This window comes from Saccopteryx bilineata, chromosome 9 (genome assembly GCF_036850765.1).
Source record: "Saccopteryx bilineata isolate mSacBil1 chromosome 9, mSacBil1_pri_phased_curated, whole genome shotgun sequence".
In the NCBI taxonomy this organism is placed as follows: domain Eukaryota; kingdom Metazoa; phylum Chordata; class Mammalia; order Chiroptera; family Emballonuridae; genus Saccopteryx; species Saccopteryx bilineata.
In genome coordinates, this window is record NC_089498.1 from 24214543 (window position 1) to 24229882 (window position 15340).

General features: G+C 47.1%; 1 protein-coding gene across 4 annotated transcripts in view; it reads right to left on the bottom strand.

The window, feature by feature from the left end:
• Window positions 1-1723: 1723 nt before the first annotated feature.
• The window catches only part of GLG1 (golgi glycoprotein 1), a 158205-nt gene continuing 144588 nt past the window's right edge, over window positions 1724-15340 (bottom strand). The window contains exons 26-27 of one of the 4 annotated variants that reach the window (XR_010727036.1): window positions 14084-14966; window positions 1724-2548 (exon numbers count right to left, since the gene is read on the bottom strand). Coding sequence is in view for 2 of the 4 variants with exons in the window: in XM_066242350.1 (XP_066098447.1) it covers window positions 2473-2548; window positions 14803-14966 (240 nt within the window). In the remaining 2 variants the exon portion in view is untranslated. Of the gene's footprint in view, window positions 14967-15340 lie in introns of all 4 variants that reach the window. The other 3 variants (XR_010727035.1, XM_066242350.1, XM_066242351.1) reach the window with 3 other exon arrangements.

Below are 15340 nucleotides of genomic sequence, written 5' to 3' on the forward strand. Positions count from 1 at the left end.
GCACAGATTAGTGTTTCTCTTTTTCTCCCTTCCTCTCTCCCTAAAATTAATCAAAAAAATAATAATTTGAGTTTACTGACTTTATTAAAATTTGCATTTCAGTTTTAAAACAACTTAGATAATACAAAAATTTTAAATTCCAAAAAATATACATTGAAAAGTCACCCCCACACACACACTCTTATTCACTCTCCTTCCTGAGTAACATGTTACTTTTTGCATCACAGGGTAAATGGTAGTAGTGTTAATAGCTACTACCTATCTGGGGCTCACCCTGTATCAGGATAGTGCCTTATAACATTCACCCCTGTTTGGTAGACAGTGTCACCCCTATCCTGGGGTCAGGAAATAGGCTCAGAGGGGTGGAACATTTTGCCTGGCAATAGGAGAGAAGCCAGGATTTAAAAATCCCAAGTGATTTCATGTTTGTAAATCGCCTGGAAGAGTCGGTATTATCTCCTCCCACTCATACACCTGATGCTCTTCCTTCAGGAGCAGGCCAGCCAAGCTCCCCAGGAGTGAGGGAGGGAGGGTATTTTCATACCCACACAGATATCAGACAACACCATAGTAAAAACAACAGTACCAGGTGTCAGGCTAAGTCTGCTATGTTCTTTACATGGATCCTCTCATTTACACTCCATAACCACTTTCTTAGGTCGGTACTACTGTTCTCATTTTTATAGAAGATACTTTTGAGGCTCAGAAAGGTGAAAGTATTTGGTTAACTTCTTATAGCTTAGCAGAGACAAGATTAAAACCCAGGCAGTCCAACAGGAGAGCCTATGCTCTTCAACCTTCTATTCTGTTCCCTGGGGAGGTGGCTAAGAGAAGGTGAAGGGTGGGAGGCGGGACGAACAAGAGGGAGCTAGTGTAATAGACCTGGAGAATGTGCTGGGTCTGCGGGAGGGAGGTTGCCATGAGGAGAGGGTGGGTGGTCAGACCTGTCTTATCAGGCAGGACAGTCAGGAACAAGGCTCTGGGGTTAGGATTCCAGAAATTAAAGACATGTATCTGTATTCTAGGGGCTGAGGGTTTATTGAGACAACAAATATAAACTGCATGTGAATGAACAGAACTAGGTTACTAGTAATGACAACATCACAGCTATCAGATTTGCTTTTCCACTTACTATTGCTGCACAAAGCCACCCCCAACAAAGTGGTTTAAAATATCAATCATCTGGCTTTATACAGTGACAGTATCATAACCAATGAGGTTTATCTGAGGTGCAATTATTGCTAATTAAAATACCAAGAATCTATTTTGCCTATGAATTGGCAGTTTGGGCAGGGTCTGGCAGTGGGGGTGGGGAGTGTCAGCTTGTTTCTGACCATACGGCATCAGCAGGGTTGGCTTGAACATTAGGGGTTGGAACAATTGGAGGGTCTGCTCACTTACATGTCTAGCAGTTGAAGCTGGTCATTGGCCTCTCCCTGCCGCTGCTTGGCCTCCTCCCAGCATGGTGACTGGGTGACATCATTAGTCATTAGGGAATGCAAATTAAAAACACAGTGAAATACCACTACAGACTTAGTAGAATGTCTAAAATAAATAAATAAAAAGACGCACCGTACCCAGTGTTGTCAAAGATATACAACCACTTTGGGAAATGGCTTGGCAATTTCTTAGGAAATTAAACACATACATAGCATATGACCCAGCCACGCCACTCCCACATAGCTACCCAAGAGAAATGAAAGCACGTGTCTGTCACACAGACTTAAACATGAATATTCACAGCAGCTTTATTGGACTAGCCCATAATGGGAAACAACTCAAAATGTCCATCAACAGGTGAATGGATAAGTCAATTATGGCAAAGCTACACAATGAGATACACAATTCAGCAACAAAAATGAATTAACTATCGATAACATGCAACAACATGGATGGCTCTCAAAATTATGCTGAGTGAAGTCAGACAAAAGTGTATGTGCAGTATTACTCAACTTATATAAAAGCTTAGACAATGCGAACTAACCCATAGTGTGTCAGAAAGCACACCAACGGTTGCCTAGGTGCTAAGCGTAGGGTGGAGGGAGGCATGCCAAAGGGGCATGGGGACACTTTTGGGGTTGATAGATATGTTCAATTTTTTTTATAGTGGTGATGGTTTCGCAGGGGTATACATAACAAAATTTACCGAATTGTACACTTTCAATTAGGTGCAGTTTACTGTGTGTCAATGTCAGCTTTTAAAATAACAAAATACTAGGATGGCAAAGAAAGAAGGGCACGTGGGATGAGGTGTGTGGTGGTGGCCCTCTTGGAAAACACAACCTACCTCCATTCACCAAGTGTTCCCAACATGCCAGGTACTGTGTGTGCTAAGTGCTTCACAGGACTGTCACTGAATCGCCCAACAACCCAAGCTGAGGGGGAGATGAGGAGGTGGCCAATTATCTATTATTGTCATCTTGGCTGTTCTCATTTGCCATGAGGCCTTGGTCCCTTGGAGGGAAGGGTGTCTCAGGGTTCTGGTGATCGGGACCTCAGGGTTTTTCTACCTGAGCTGCAAGAGAAACTGCCGCCCACTTCTTGGGACCTATAAGAAAACAGAGGTACACTTTAGGGGAGCGACATGAGAGGCAGTGAGGTGGAGACTGGGAGCAGAGGTCACCCTCCTCAGCAGGGGTGGTCCCCCTTTTTCTGTTATATTAGCCCCTTTAGACAGGTAGCCGCCGGCCCACCACCCTTTAGTAATTGAATCCAGCTTTCCTCTGGGAACCACCATGTTGTGACTTGAAATCCTCAGATTAGCTGACATTGCCCCCCACCCTTAGCTTCTAGAGGGCACAAGGTACCCAGGCCTAGCCAGCCTCCTGCCCACAGATATTGGTTTGGGCAAACACATTATCCAGGCTCAGGTGAACCAGAACCACCCTTGGACCTGTGCTCTAGGTAACAGGAAGGAGATTTGCCCTTGCTGCTGGGGTGGCTAACTGGGCAGACTTGACTCTTCGGTGCCTGGTGGACATTTCTCCACCTCATGTGGACAGCTTGACCGAGAACCAAACCGAAACGAGGCAGAACAGAGAGAAGGAAAGGGATGTTTTTGACATCACAGTTGAAGTCCAAGGATCCAACCATGCCTGAAGTTGGGGCCTCCCAACTTGTTTTATAGGACCAATAAACTGCCTCCTTTGTTTAAATCAATTGTAGCTGTGTTTCTGTCCCTTGCAAATGAAGTGGTCCTCTGCCCTTCAGCCCAGCACTGACATGCCCTACCCCCTCAACTCCAGGGCCCAGAGTAGGGGCTTTCTGATACCGGGTATTGGGGTTGGCACACAATTGCACTGCATCTGTGCCTGCCCGCCCCTTCCACACCAAGGGAGGAAGCAGATACCAAGCCTTTGGTTCCAAGGCCACAAGGAGAGGTGCTTTAGAAGTGCTGCACCCTCTGTCCTGGGGCTAATGTGGAAATGTTAACCCGCCCAAGGCTTCGGATAGGAGCCACGATGCCCCACCTGGCTGGGCCCTGCCAATCTAGCGGCTGCTCTCTGCCACAGGTGAGGTCCTCCTTTCCCTCTGCCAGGTCCTGAGCCTCTCTCTTCCTCCTTCTTAGTAGAGGTGGGGGTCTTCCCAGCAGACACATTCTGGCTTAGGAGACCACGAAGGAGAGGTCTCTCAGGCTGAGGTGAATATTGGAGGCCAGGGGCCAAAGCGGCTGGTGCACATCCTGTGGCCCCTCAGCGCCACCCTGTGAACACAGGTCTGAGTGATGGGAGTGCAGCAGGAATGGAGCGGGCGCTGGAGAAAGCATCATCTGCCAGGTGTCTGGGCCAGACCTGGAAGACAGTGATCTTGGGAAGGGCACCAGGCAGAGAGGCAGTGCTCTGACAATGGGGAGCCACCTGTGCGATGCTGTCCAACTAAGCCTAACAGAAACAGTAGACATAGGTGACACTGACTAAGCATCATGTGCTACACTTTATACTTCACTTAATCGTGATGACAATTCTGTGAGGTAGGTTTTACAATCCCCACTTTATAGCTGAAACTGGGGCTCAAGTACTGAGTCCATAGTCACTCAGCCAGGGCCGGCAGGACTGATCTGGAGGGAGGTGGATGGGTGGGTGGGCCGCTGTGCCAGAGGAAGGTGCGGGACTGGAGGTGGGAGAGGCTGGTCTGCAGGCTGGTGAGGCCCCTGTCTGAGGTGGGGAATGGGCGGGGCCTGCTCCTCGCTCGAACTGTGGAGACGAGACCAGAGACACTGCGGAGTACGCAGCAAATAGTGACCGTGGTGCACTTGCACTGGAGACGGGAGAGACGACGTGGTGAGGGAGAGAGCAGCCAGGGACCAGGACGGAAGGCACCGCAGGGACTGATGGGAGAAGAGGGAGGAGAAGCCCAGGGTGGTGAGGACAGAGAAGGATTTGACAGAGGTGGTCGTGGGTAAGGGCTGCAGAGAGTTCAGGAGGGATGAAGGTGAGGGGGCACTGTTAGGCATTGGGTGCTCATGTGTGGTGCGAGAGAGGGGCTTTTCTTTTCATAATGTAAAACTTGTTATTTTTGTTTGGTTGTAATAGTAAAACATGAAAAATACAATTAAACCCAGGACTAGAAATATGATATTAAAAGGTTTAAGACCTCCCATAATCTTAAGCCCACACACTGCTATTATTGATGGTTTCAAACATTTCCTCTAGATTTTGGAATATGAACAAAGACAGATAAATCCATATGTATGAGAATTCCAATTGATCCACATTGTTGACAAATAACAACTTTTTTTCCCTTCATTTTAGCCATTCAGGTGTGTATGCATCTGATCTTAATTTCAGTTTCCCTGATAACTAATGAGACTGAGCTGTTTCGCATGTTCACTGAAATTTTTTTTGGATGTCCTTTCTAGTGAAGATCCTGTTCAAATCTTTTGCCTATTATCTATTAGTTTGACTTTTTCTTACTGATTTGTAAGAGGTCTTTATGTATAGTCTAAATAGGACTCCTCTGCTGATTGTATGGGTTGTGAATATTCCATGGCTCTTTTCACTATTGTTAATAGTGTCTTGATCAACAGAAGCTCCAGTTTTACTGTTGTTCAATTTATAGTTTCTTCCATTATCACTGACTTGGTTTTGGTGTTGTATTTTAAAATCTTTGCCTGCTAAAATTTCTAAGATTCTTTCTAAGATTTACGCTCATAAAGATAATCTTTGTTCTCTTCTAAAAGTCTTCCTGTTTTACCTCCTACACTTTTATACACAATCCAACTAAAACTGGCTCTTGGCTGTAATCTAAGAGTAAAGGTTAATATTCATTTCCTGTGGATATCAAGTTGAGCCAGCACCACCTGTTGAAAGGACCATCCTTTCTTACTGCCTTGTGGTATCCCTCTGTCCTCAAACTGCATACAAATTTTGGGTTCTGCCTTCTGTTCCAATGGCCCATTGTCTATCCTTGCACCACAACACAAAAAACAAAATAAAACTCTAACATGTTCACCCATGAGTTTTATCACCTACTGATGTTCCTTGCCTGAGCAATTATTACTATGGTGGTTGCTGAATTGTTCCTAGGGCTTTGCTTTGCCCTTTAGGTGAGCTTTCAACAGAAATCCTGGTGTATTCACTGGGGTGTCTCCTTTAGAGAGATCTTGAATCTGATCTTTATTTTCTTGGCACTGTGGTTCTGCAAAATTCTGGTCTGCTTTACAGAGGTTTGGGCTTAGCATTTTAGGTTCCCAACTTGTCAAGTTTAAGACTTCAGTACATGGTATAAAACCTGAACCTCTTTTTAAGGTCCCTAAAGCCTTCAACTTTGTCACTCCAGCCTGTGAGACTATTAAACAACTCCAATTTCTCTTGTCCCCCCTGAAGCCTTCTCCTTCTGCCTGGGCAACACCTGATCCCCAGCCTCTTGCCAGAACTGGCAAAACCAAGTGGCTGCAGACTGTCCACTTGCCTCTCCCTGGTTCTCCCCTCTCTGAAATCTCAACTTCCCTGGTTACTGTTGCTTCTGCAACTCTCCTATACCACAAAAACCTTGTTTCACAGCTTTTCTAGTTGTTCTCACTGGGAGCATTTTGCAGCTGCAAACTACTCTATCCTTCCCAGAAGTAGAATCTTACATTTTCCTTTCTGGAGGCTGGCATAGTATCACTCTAATTATAGTTGTGTAGTTTCTCATTACTCTAACGCAGGGGTCAGGAACCCATGGCTTAGAACCCGTGGCTCTTTTGATGGCTGCATCTGGCTCGAAGACAAATCTTTAATAAAAAAAAAGTTAAAAAAAGTTAAAAATATAAAACATTTTTATGTATTACAATCGATTCATATCCTACTGCTTATGTTCATGGTTGCAGGTGGCTGGAGCAATCACAGTTGTCCTCTGGGACAACACCAATTTTTATTGGATAATGCGTAATGTACATGGGTCATTGTATGGCTCTCACGGAATTACATTTTTTTTTTTTGAAGTTGGAAACAGGGAGGTAGTCAGACAGACTCCTGCATGCGCCCGACCAGGATCCACCCGGCATGTCCATCAGGGGGCGATGCTCTGCCCATCTGGGGCATTGCTCTGTTGCAACCAGAGCCATTCTAGCACCTGAGGCAGAGGCCATAGAGCCATCCCCAGCGCCCGGGCCAACTTGTGCTCCAATGGAGCCTTGGCTGCGGGAGGGGAAGAGAAAGACAGAGAGGAAGGAGAGGGGGAGGGGTGGAGAAGCAGATGGGCGCTTCTCCTGTGTGCCCTGGCCGGAAATCGAACCCGGGACTCCTGCACGCCAGGCTGATGCTCTACCACTGAGCCAACCAGTCAGGGCCGGAATTACATTTTAAAGTATGTGGCATTCATGGCTCTCTCAGCCAAAAAGGTTCCTGACCCCTGCTCTAAAGATTATTATAATAATAGCCTTGTAGGCATACCAATATACATGAGTTCAATTATTTTTATAGGATAAATTTATGAAAGTAGAATTGCTAGAGCAGAGGGTATGATGAAGTCTAGTTTTCGGAGGTATTGCCAAATGGCTCTCCAGAAAGACCTCACACTAGTCTGAGCTGAAAAGAAATGTGTAGTAAATGACCACAGAGTAATTTCGAGTGGTCACTATCCTTTCTGCCTCTTTAGGGGCCTCCAGCCTCCGCCTTCTGTGATGAGTTAACAAGGTGACCCGCAGATCTGGTATATCGTGCAGGGCAGCTTTGCCAGGGCCCATGTCTCGTCTTGGTACCAGCAGCTGGTGATTCAGCTCCTGAGTCAGAGAGAAGGGCTCCCCTGACCTACAGTTTCAGTATGAATCCTGCTTCCTGGCAGATACTGACCTGGCCCAGAATGCCAGATACCTTACTGTGGGCAATGCCAGCCCTGCTGACAAGGGCATCTACTGCTTGCCATGTGGTTTTCAGGCCAGTGTATCTTTGGAGAAGGTACCCATCTGTTTTATCACGGTGAGTCTGAGGGTGTAGGGCCCCAGGGGCCCTGGTGTGTAGGACTGCAATGGAGTGGGTGGCAGTGGGTTTGGGAAGGTGTAGATGGTGCAGCCCCCTAGAAGAAAGCTCTGGTTGGTAGTGATGGGAGAAGAGGGGGAGGCAGGCTCAGAAGAGTGGGCTGCTGTCAGAGCAGAAGCTCACGGCTTTTGATGAGGGAACAGGCCAGCAGCATCTGAGCATGGACCTAGACACCTTATACCAAGACTTTCACACCCAGCCCAAACCATCTCTGCCCTTACAGAACTTAAGTCTATCTTTTCCATCTGTGAATGGGGAATAACACAGCCTCTAGGAGGATAAAGTGAGCCTGAGGAAAGCTCTTTGGAAGGAGGCAGTGAATGGCAGGGAGGAGAAGACCATGAAAGCATAGTGTCTGAGGGCTAGGTGGGCCCACTGTTCACCCTACGCCTCTTTCCTGCAGTGGAGCTGGGACAGACTCCTGGTGCCATTAACTACTGCCAACTGGGGCTGCTGGGCGCAGCTCTGGTCTGGTACTGACTGCTCTCTGGATGAATCACTGCTGTTGGGACACACCCTAGGGAGCCCCTCACCCGAGAGGGTCAAGGAGCAGCCCCCGGCACCAGGATGCAGGCAGGCGGAAGGTGCACTTCAGCCAGGGACCTGGAGTGTGTGTGCTGGAGCCCAGCAGCTCCAACATCCTCCTAGGAGCTGCCCTGGAGCTCCCTCCTGGCTCCAGCCAGCTTTTCTCCTAGTCTTTGCTTTTTGTTACCCCCTCAGACCCCTCTTTTCTCTCCAAGACTATACAATTTTCTCCCCCAAAACAGGGAATCTGAGAAGACACTGCTGTGCTGTGGGTTGTTTTGGGTAAGGTGAGAACCCAGGACCAAAGCCAAGAGCTCCCAGGGGACGCCAGTTCAGGGTCTGCAGACTTGGAGCCAGGTCAGCTGACCCTGGCCGGAGCGGATAGGGCTGGGATTTTAGCTTGGTCATACGGGTCCCAAAGCCAATCTGGGTGGTCAGAGGAAAAAGCATATGGAGCAGCAGGCCTTCCCACCTTGCTAATTAGCTGTCTGTGAAAACAAGGCCCCTTCCCTTCTGTGCACCTCACTCTTCATCCAAGTTTTAGAGAGTTAGAAGTCTAAGGTTCTCCCCTTTTGGGCTAAAATCCTTTTTGTTCTTAGTTCTTTTTGAGAATTAATGCTAAATGCTTCTGAGGACTGAAGCTGGCCAAGGATCTTTTACCAGAAAAATCAAAGACCCAAAACTTGGGGTGGGGCAACTGCTGAGATTTCAGCTGGGCAGTGAGGTCCCTGTCACAGCTGCACATCCCCATGGGGGGCTGCGTGCAGCTGTGCTAGGCGCACCACTTCTCCCTTGCGGGGTACTGGGACAGACAGCTTAAACCCTGCACCTCATTTCCCACACTTAGACCAAAGAAGGCAGCTTCACTAGGACATCTGAGAGCACCTGGAACTAGAATGCTCTCATCAGGACTGAGAGCTGCCCGAGCTCCCTACACAGAAGGAACTGAAAAGGCCCTCAAACCCTCTTCCTCCTTTCTTCTTTTTACCTTCTCCTGGCCTCCACTCTATACCCAGGCCCAATACCTCTTAGGTGACAGGTGCCAAAATGGATTTGAGGAGTTCTAAGGAAAACCTTAGGTCCCAGGTTACTCAATCCTTTCTCACTGAACATCCCATTACTCGAATCCTAGTATGGATATTACGACTTCAAGAAATCTTTGCTACTATGCCAATTCATTAAGCTATTGCTTTTTACTGTATTTTTATTTTTTTATGCAGGGGGAAAGGAGGGAGGGGGAGGGAGGGAAGGAGGAAGGCAGATGAGAAGCATCAACTTGTAGTTGCGTCACTTAAAGTGCTCACTGACTGCTTCTCATACATGCCTTGATGGCAGTACAGGGGCTCCAGCCAAGCCTGTGACCCCCTGCTCAAGCCAGTGACCTCGGGCTCAAGCCAGTGACCTCAGGCTTAAGCCACATAACATAGGATCATGTCAATGATCTCATGCTCAATCCAGCGACCTCAAGGTTTTGAACCTGGCACCTCAGTGTCCCTGGTCAAAGCTCTATCCACCGAGCCACCCATCAGTCAGGTAAGCTATTGCTTTTTATACACTCAGCTGCAAATTATCTTTGCTGAGTGGAGGAGGTAGAAGAAAAGGCTCAGCAAGGGTGTCACAGCAGTCACTGACTCCAGGACTGTGAAAATAAATGTAGCCTAGCTCAGGGCCTGAAATGGAAGGTGGCCAATAGACCAGGCACCATCCATATGTCATACCTATAAGGGGATGTTCCAGGTAGGTGCTGTACCCAGGAAGGAGCCTCAGGACATGGATAAAACATATCAGCAGAATGAGTAATTCTGGATACATCAGCCTGAGTATCAGAAAAACCCAGATCTGACTTCCATCTCTCCTCTAAAAGTCCTATGGTCCTAATCTCCTTGACTTAATTAGGCAAAAATACTAAAAACCTAACAGTAGGTTTTGTGAGCATCAGTGACAAGTTCACAGCCAGTGCTCATAGCTCTGTAGACGCCTACTAGCAGAGCAGGTGGTTGGAGAGTCCTCCCAGTCACCACAGAGAAGATTTAACAAGTAAAAACCTGCAAACTCTTTATTAAATTCTCCCATTTCATCTGTACAGAAAAAAAATGCACATTATGTTCAGAATCTCAGTAACATCTCAAAATTACACAGCATGAACATGTAAAAACAAGAAACTGCAGGGACTTTATACACAGAAAGGAAAACCATTTACAAAAGAGGCTTGTTACTTTTACTTTTCTCTCTTAAAAAAAAAAAAGGTTAAAAGCCTAAGATCTGATGCATTTGCTGCACGGTCTGCTTTCCTGCTGGGACTGACCCGTGGGCCTGTTCAGACCACCCTCACAAGTCTGGCATAGGGCCTACTGGGCTCGGGGGCCAGGTGTCAATTCTATGTTGGGGGAAGGCAAAAACAGAATATAGAGGCACTGTCTGAATTTTCTCCTTGCTCAGGGAGATTTCTCCACTGCCTGTACCCCAATATCCCTTCCTGTGCATCGTGGTGGGTCTTGGGAAGGGGTAAAATGCTGCCACCACCAGCTCAAGCTGATCATTGACCTTTGTGCTCTGAATGTAAACAGGCCCTGGGTCTCCACAGCAATCTCACCAAATAGCCTGGGAGAACCTGTCACTCTGAACAGTCAGTTGAGGTTGCTAATGACTTATCTGCTGTCTGAGGTCTAGGCATGACGGGAGATTCGGCTTCACACTTGATTGCCCTAACATGTGACTCTTGATTGCCCTAGTGGAGAGGAGGAGGACCAACAGCAGTGTAGAGAGGTGGTCAACCCAAGACAAATGAGAGAGAGAGAGGCAGGCCAGAACTTCTGCTCTGGGCCCAGGCCTTTGGGAATTAAAGAGCAGTGTGGAGGTGAGGAGCGCCCCTTCAAGTCCCAGGAGAAACTCAGGGCACTGGAGTGCTGCATTTTATAAAACTACTTTGGTACTGTCCAAATGATTAAAAATAAAAGAGATCTTTGAGGTTTTTCACATTTGAGGTTTTTACAATTTACAAGAATCTGAAATACAAGTAAACATACCAAAAATACATATCATTCAAAAGCCCTAGTCGTCTTTTTGTTCTATGGCCAAAATTTAGGTTGAATGTGTCAGGCTAGGCTGGCTGGCTTCCAAGGGTCCCTACTGCAGCTTCCTTCTCCATATCTGCTTACTCAGTGTAAGGTATATGTGAAGAATGTGCATGTTTTTGGTGGGGTGGGGGTAGAAGAAATGGGAAATGAAGGCCTTTTTCTCAGAGGAACTTGAGGTCAGCTAAGAAAGGAGGGCCCATGAAGCAATCTACCCTCCCTGGTGACTCAACAGAGAGACCTTTGGGCTAGAAGTAGTATCACAGCCTGGGGGTGGGGAGGATGGGAGACATCTCTAGAATTCACACTCACACAGGAGAGTGACTCTTCTCTTGGGAAGATAGAGGAACTCAGCACATAACTCCCTTTCTACTTTGTCTGATAAAATGTAAAGAAAGGGATGCTACAGACCTCCTGACCATTGAAGTAACTATATGACTTCAGGAAATGGGAAGAGATAAAATCTAATAGTAATTTTCTGTCGCATCTTCCAGGAAAGCAGAATCTCCTTCTCTCCCCACTATTAGAACTGCGCTCTGTCCCCCAGAAGAGTAAGTGCAGGATGTGAGATCACCAAAGGCCTGCAATGAATTCAAGTCAACACGTGCTAAGTACCAGAATTCCCCTAGCTTCTAAGGATGCACTGGCTCAGAGCAAGCGGACTGGATCCACAGAACTGGCACTGGGAATGCTGGCAGAGGGGCCCTGGGGAATGCAAAGAACTTGAGCCTCTGCTGGGGCTTCCATGTCGGCACATCTTGCTAACAGGTTTCTCCTGGGACAGCAGCAATAGCAGAGGAGGGCCAGGGATGCAGCAGGGTGAAGTCTCCCTTCCAGAGCCATCCTCTGTGGGAGATGCTCCAGTACAGAGAGCAGTTAGTCTTGTTCTTGACGTTCTGCCCAGATTTCTGATTTCCTATACACAGCACCTCCAGCCTAGGAGACTGACCTCCTGGTGCCTCTGGAATGTCATGGAGCACACTTAAGTGTGAGTCCCTGAGACACTGGAGTGAGCTAGTAAGGCCAGGTGAGTCACCTGGCTCCTGTAATTTTCAGCAACTGCCAGGAGCCTTGGCCCTGGCCAAACACCCCACCTGATGCTTATGTTATTGTTCATAGGCTAGATATCAGAAGAGATCACTGTCATGGTCTATCACCAGCTCCTTACTAGGGCCATGGTTTCTTCTTCTTGATTAGTTCTTGACTAGTTGATTTACTCCTGACTGAACTAGGAGGCTGATAACCAGAGGTGCCACAGAACCTGTTCTGTTCTACCTAATGCAGTACAGAATAGATACAGTGGGGCTGCAGGTTCAGAGAGGCTGGGTGTAGAAAACTGCTCAGGACCCTGCCAGAGTCTCAAAAACCAGTCATATAAAATTATTCATTCCAAGTAGGATAGGGAAATGTTTCTTGCAATAAGCAATTAAAGATACAGGTAGAATTATCCCTTCTATTCTGACCATTTCTAAAGGTGCCAAGTGTTTCAAGAATCAAACTCCTTTCAAACTTCCAGATCTGTTGCAGACATGAATGAGATCATCTCAGTTCAGATAGAACAGAAGCATCAAGCAAGACACATTAAACTACAGAGATGTTCTTCATGTACTGGGAGTGAGACAGCAGAGATGAGAATATCTGTCTCTCCACATGGTCAACATTATTAAGCCTCTCCAGTAAACCATACCAGACACGTCGGTGGGGGCCGGTGTTCAGAGGACATTCCCACTTCTTGATGCCAAGTCTGAGCAGCACCCCCCCCCCCGGAAACCCCTGGGGCAAACTGTTGGGACCAGCTCAATTCAGCCCAACAGTGGTGGTGGTAGGGGGTGTTACTCAGACTCCAAGAGTTTCAAGTTTTATGAGACTAAAGAATCTCACGACAGTTGCCAAGAATCAGGAAGACCCTAAGAGCAGAACTGAGGGGATCAAGCAGCTTAGCAGCCCCCCTCAGTGACTTGTATTACCCTAGGCAGGGGGGATATATAGCTGGCTTCTGGAACCTACTGCCTCCAGGAAGGGCAGCAAGGAGAAATGAAAGAAAAAGAAGAAAACCACAGTATCAAATATACATCAGTCAGGTTAGACAAGGAGTAATTTGGACCAACTGATCCACAAATTGAGCCACCTTGTATTAAACACATTTCAGGGAAGACAAATGCTGCATAAGTCCGGAGCACACGTGGACAGTGGCAGAAGGGCGCCATGGTCTATGTAGACAGTTTTAGGCACATGATTTATAATACTTTGTGGACGTCTATCAGGTTAATAAAATATATATGATATAAATATATCTCCTACTGTACATGCCACCTCTTGTGCAGCCACTGTGACTCCATGCCCCGAACGCAAGCCAGGTGTGCCAGGGAGAGCCGTGAGGCCTGTTCCTCTCCCTCTGTACACTCCAAACTGGAGGGCTGAGGGAGGGTGGCCAGGAATATTGCTTCCATTAAGCTCAGATTCTGAAAAGATTGATGCATCACCAAAGTACAACATTTAGCCAAAGCCTACTACAGTGGGTGTACACAGCAAATGGACAGAAAGGAAAAAAGAAGGGGGGAAATAACGGAGAAAAGCCTCCATCGTTTAATGAAATAACTTCCACGCCCTCTTCATGTAGAGGCATAAAGGAGCTTGTCTTGGAAGGTGGCCTTGAGCCTGCAGAAAGGTCAGGTTGGACTGCCAGTCACACCGAGACCACACTATATCTTTATAAGCCATTGTCTCTGACCTGCATCGTTGCCAGAAAAATAAAGCAAAGTAAATCAATCCTATGCTCCTCCTTCCTGCCCCCAGCCCACTCCCCCACACTCACTGCTTCCTGGTAGGACTTCTGGGGCAACTGCTACCCCAGCAGGGTCCATCCCAATGCAGCTGAATCCTGCACTAGCCTGGAAGAGGACAGTCACTGGGACTCTGCTGCCTGGGGACTCAGGAACCAGCCTCTCACTGCAGAGCAGCATCACAGCTTTTTCATCCCCTCCCCAATCCACCTGCCCTTGGCTTAGGGAGGCTCATGCTCACTGAGGTGAGGAGATCACAGAAATACCCATGGCCTTGGGGGTCTTGACCAGCAGCGGCTCTATCAGGGTGGAAATTGGAAGGCATCGCTGTTTCAGCAGAAGAAAACAGGACCCAAATCAGGCTGATTAGTGGTTTCCCACCACTCAGTGAAGTCCACGGCCCTGACATGGCCCAAAGATGCTTTGGAGAAATGAGCAAGACATCCCAGTTATAGCATATGGAGCGGTACGTTTCCCCTCTAACATCCTGTCTTCATTTTACACAGTCACACGACGAAATAACCCCATTGCCCAAAGCAAGCAGGAGGAGATGTGTTACTATATACATTTTTTTTTCTTTTCTTCAAAAAAATCTTTTTTTGGGTTTTTTTTTTTAAAAAAATCATTTGAGTTGCAGGTCAGGTGAGTTGGTTCTGGAAGAACTGGTAGTTCCACTGATATGAGAAAGACTTGTCTACAGGCAGGTAAACCCAAGTTTGCCAACAAAGGCGATAACCAAAGCGGCCAGCTGCTGATGCTGCACAGATGCTTGAGAGGAGAGGGACACCATGACATGGGCGAAGTTCGAGATGGGACAATGCAGTAGATACCTGCTGTTGCTCTAACACGGGTGTTGGTGGCACCTCTGAGAAGAACGAGGTGAGTGGGTACGCTATACAGGAGGGCTGTACAAACTGGGCACTGGACAGGTAGTTCCTTTGGTGGTCAAAGTGGCTCTACCTGTCCTTGAGCTCTCGTGTCACTCGTTTGGTGATACGTCCACACATCAGGCCAATCAGGAACAATATACAGATGCTCCCACTGATCACAGAGAGAATGTAGTTCTTTGATGGGGATGTCATCACTTGCATGGCTAGGTCAGAGAAGCCATCTGCTGGAGCCACCTGGAATGACATAAAATAGCATCACCCTCTGAGAGAGAACCAGGCTGGAGGTGGTGTGAGCTATAACCCACCATACCTTGATTTAACATATGTCATTTCTTTTGAGGAGCAAGGGCAAGGAACAAGAGCTACAATTCTTCTCTCTGATCATAATATTGTATGTATCTACTGTGCAATATAGATGGACCTGGAGAATGTTATGCTAAGTGAAACAAACCAGTCAGAGAAACCCAAATACCATATGATCTTACTTATATGTACAATTTTATTTATTTTTTACTTTTTTTTTTTTTTTTTAGCAAAAGAGAAAGAGACAGAAAGGAAGAGAGAGAGATGAGAAGCATCAACTCATAGTTGTGGCATTTTCGTTGTTC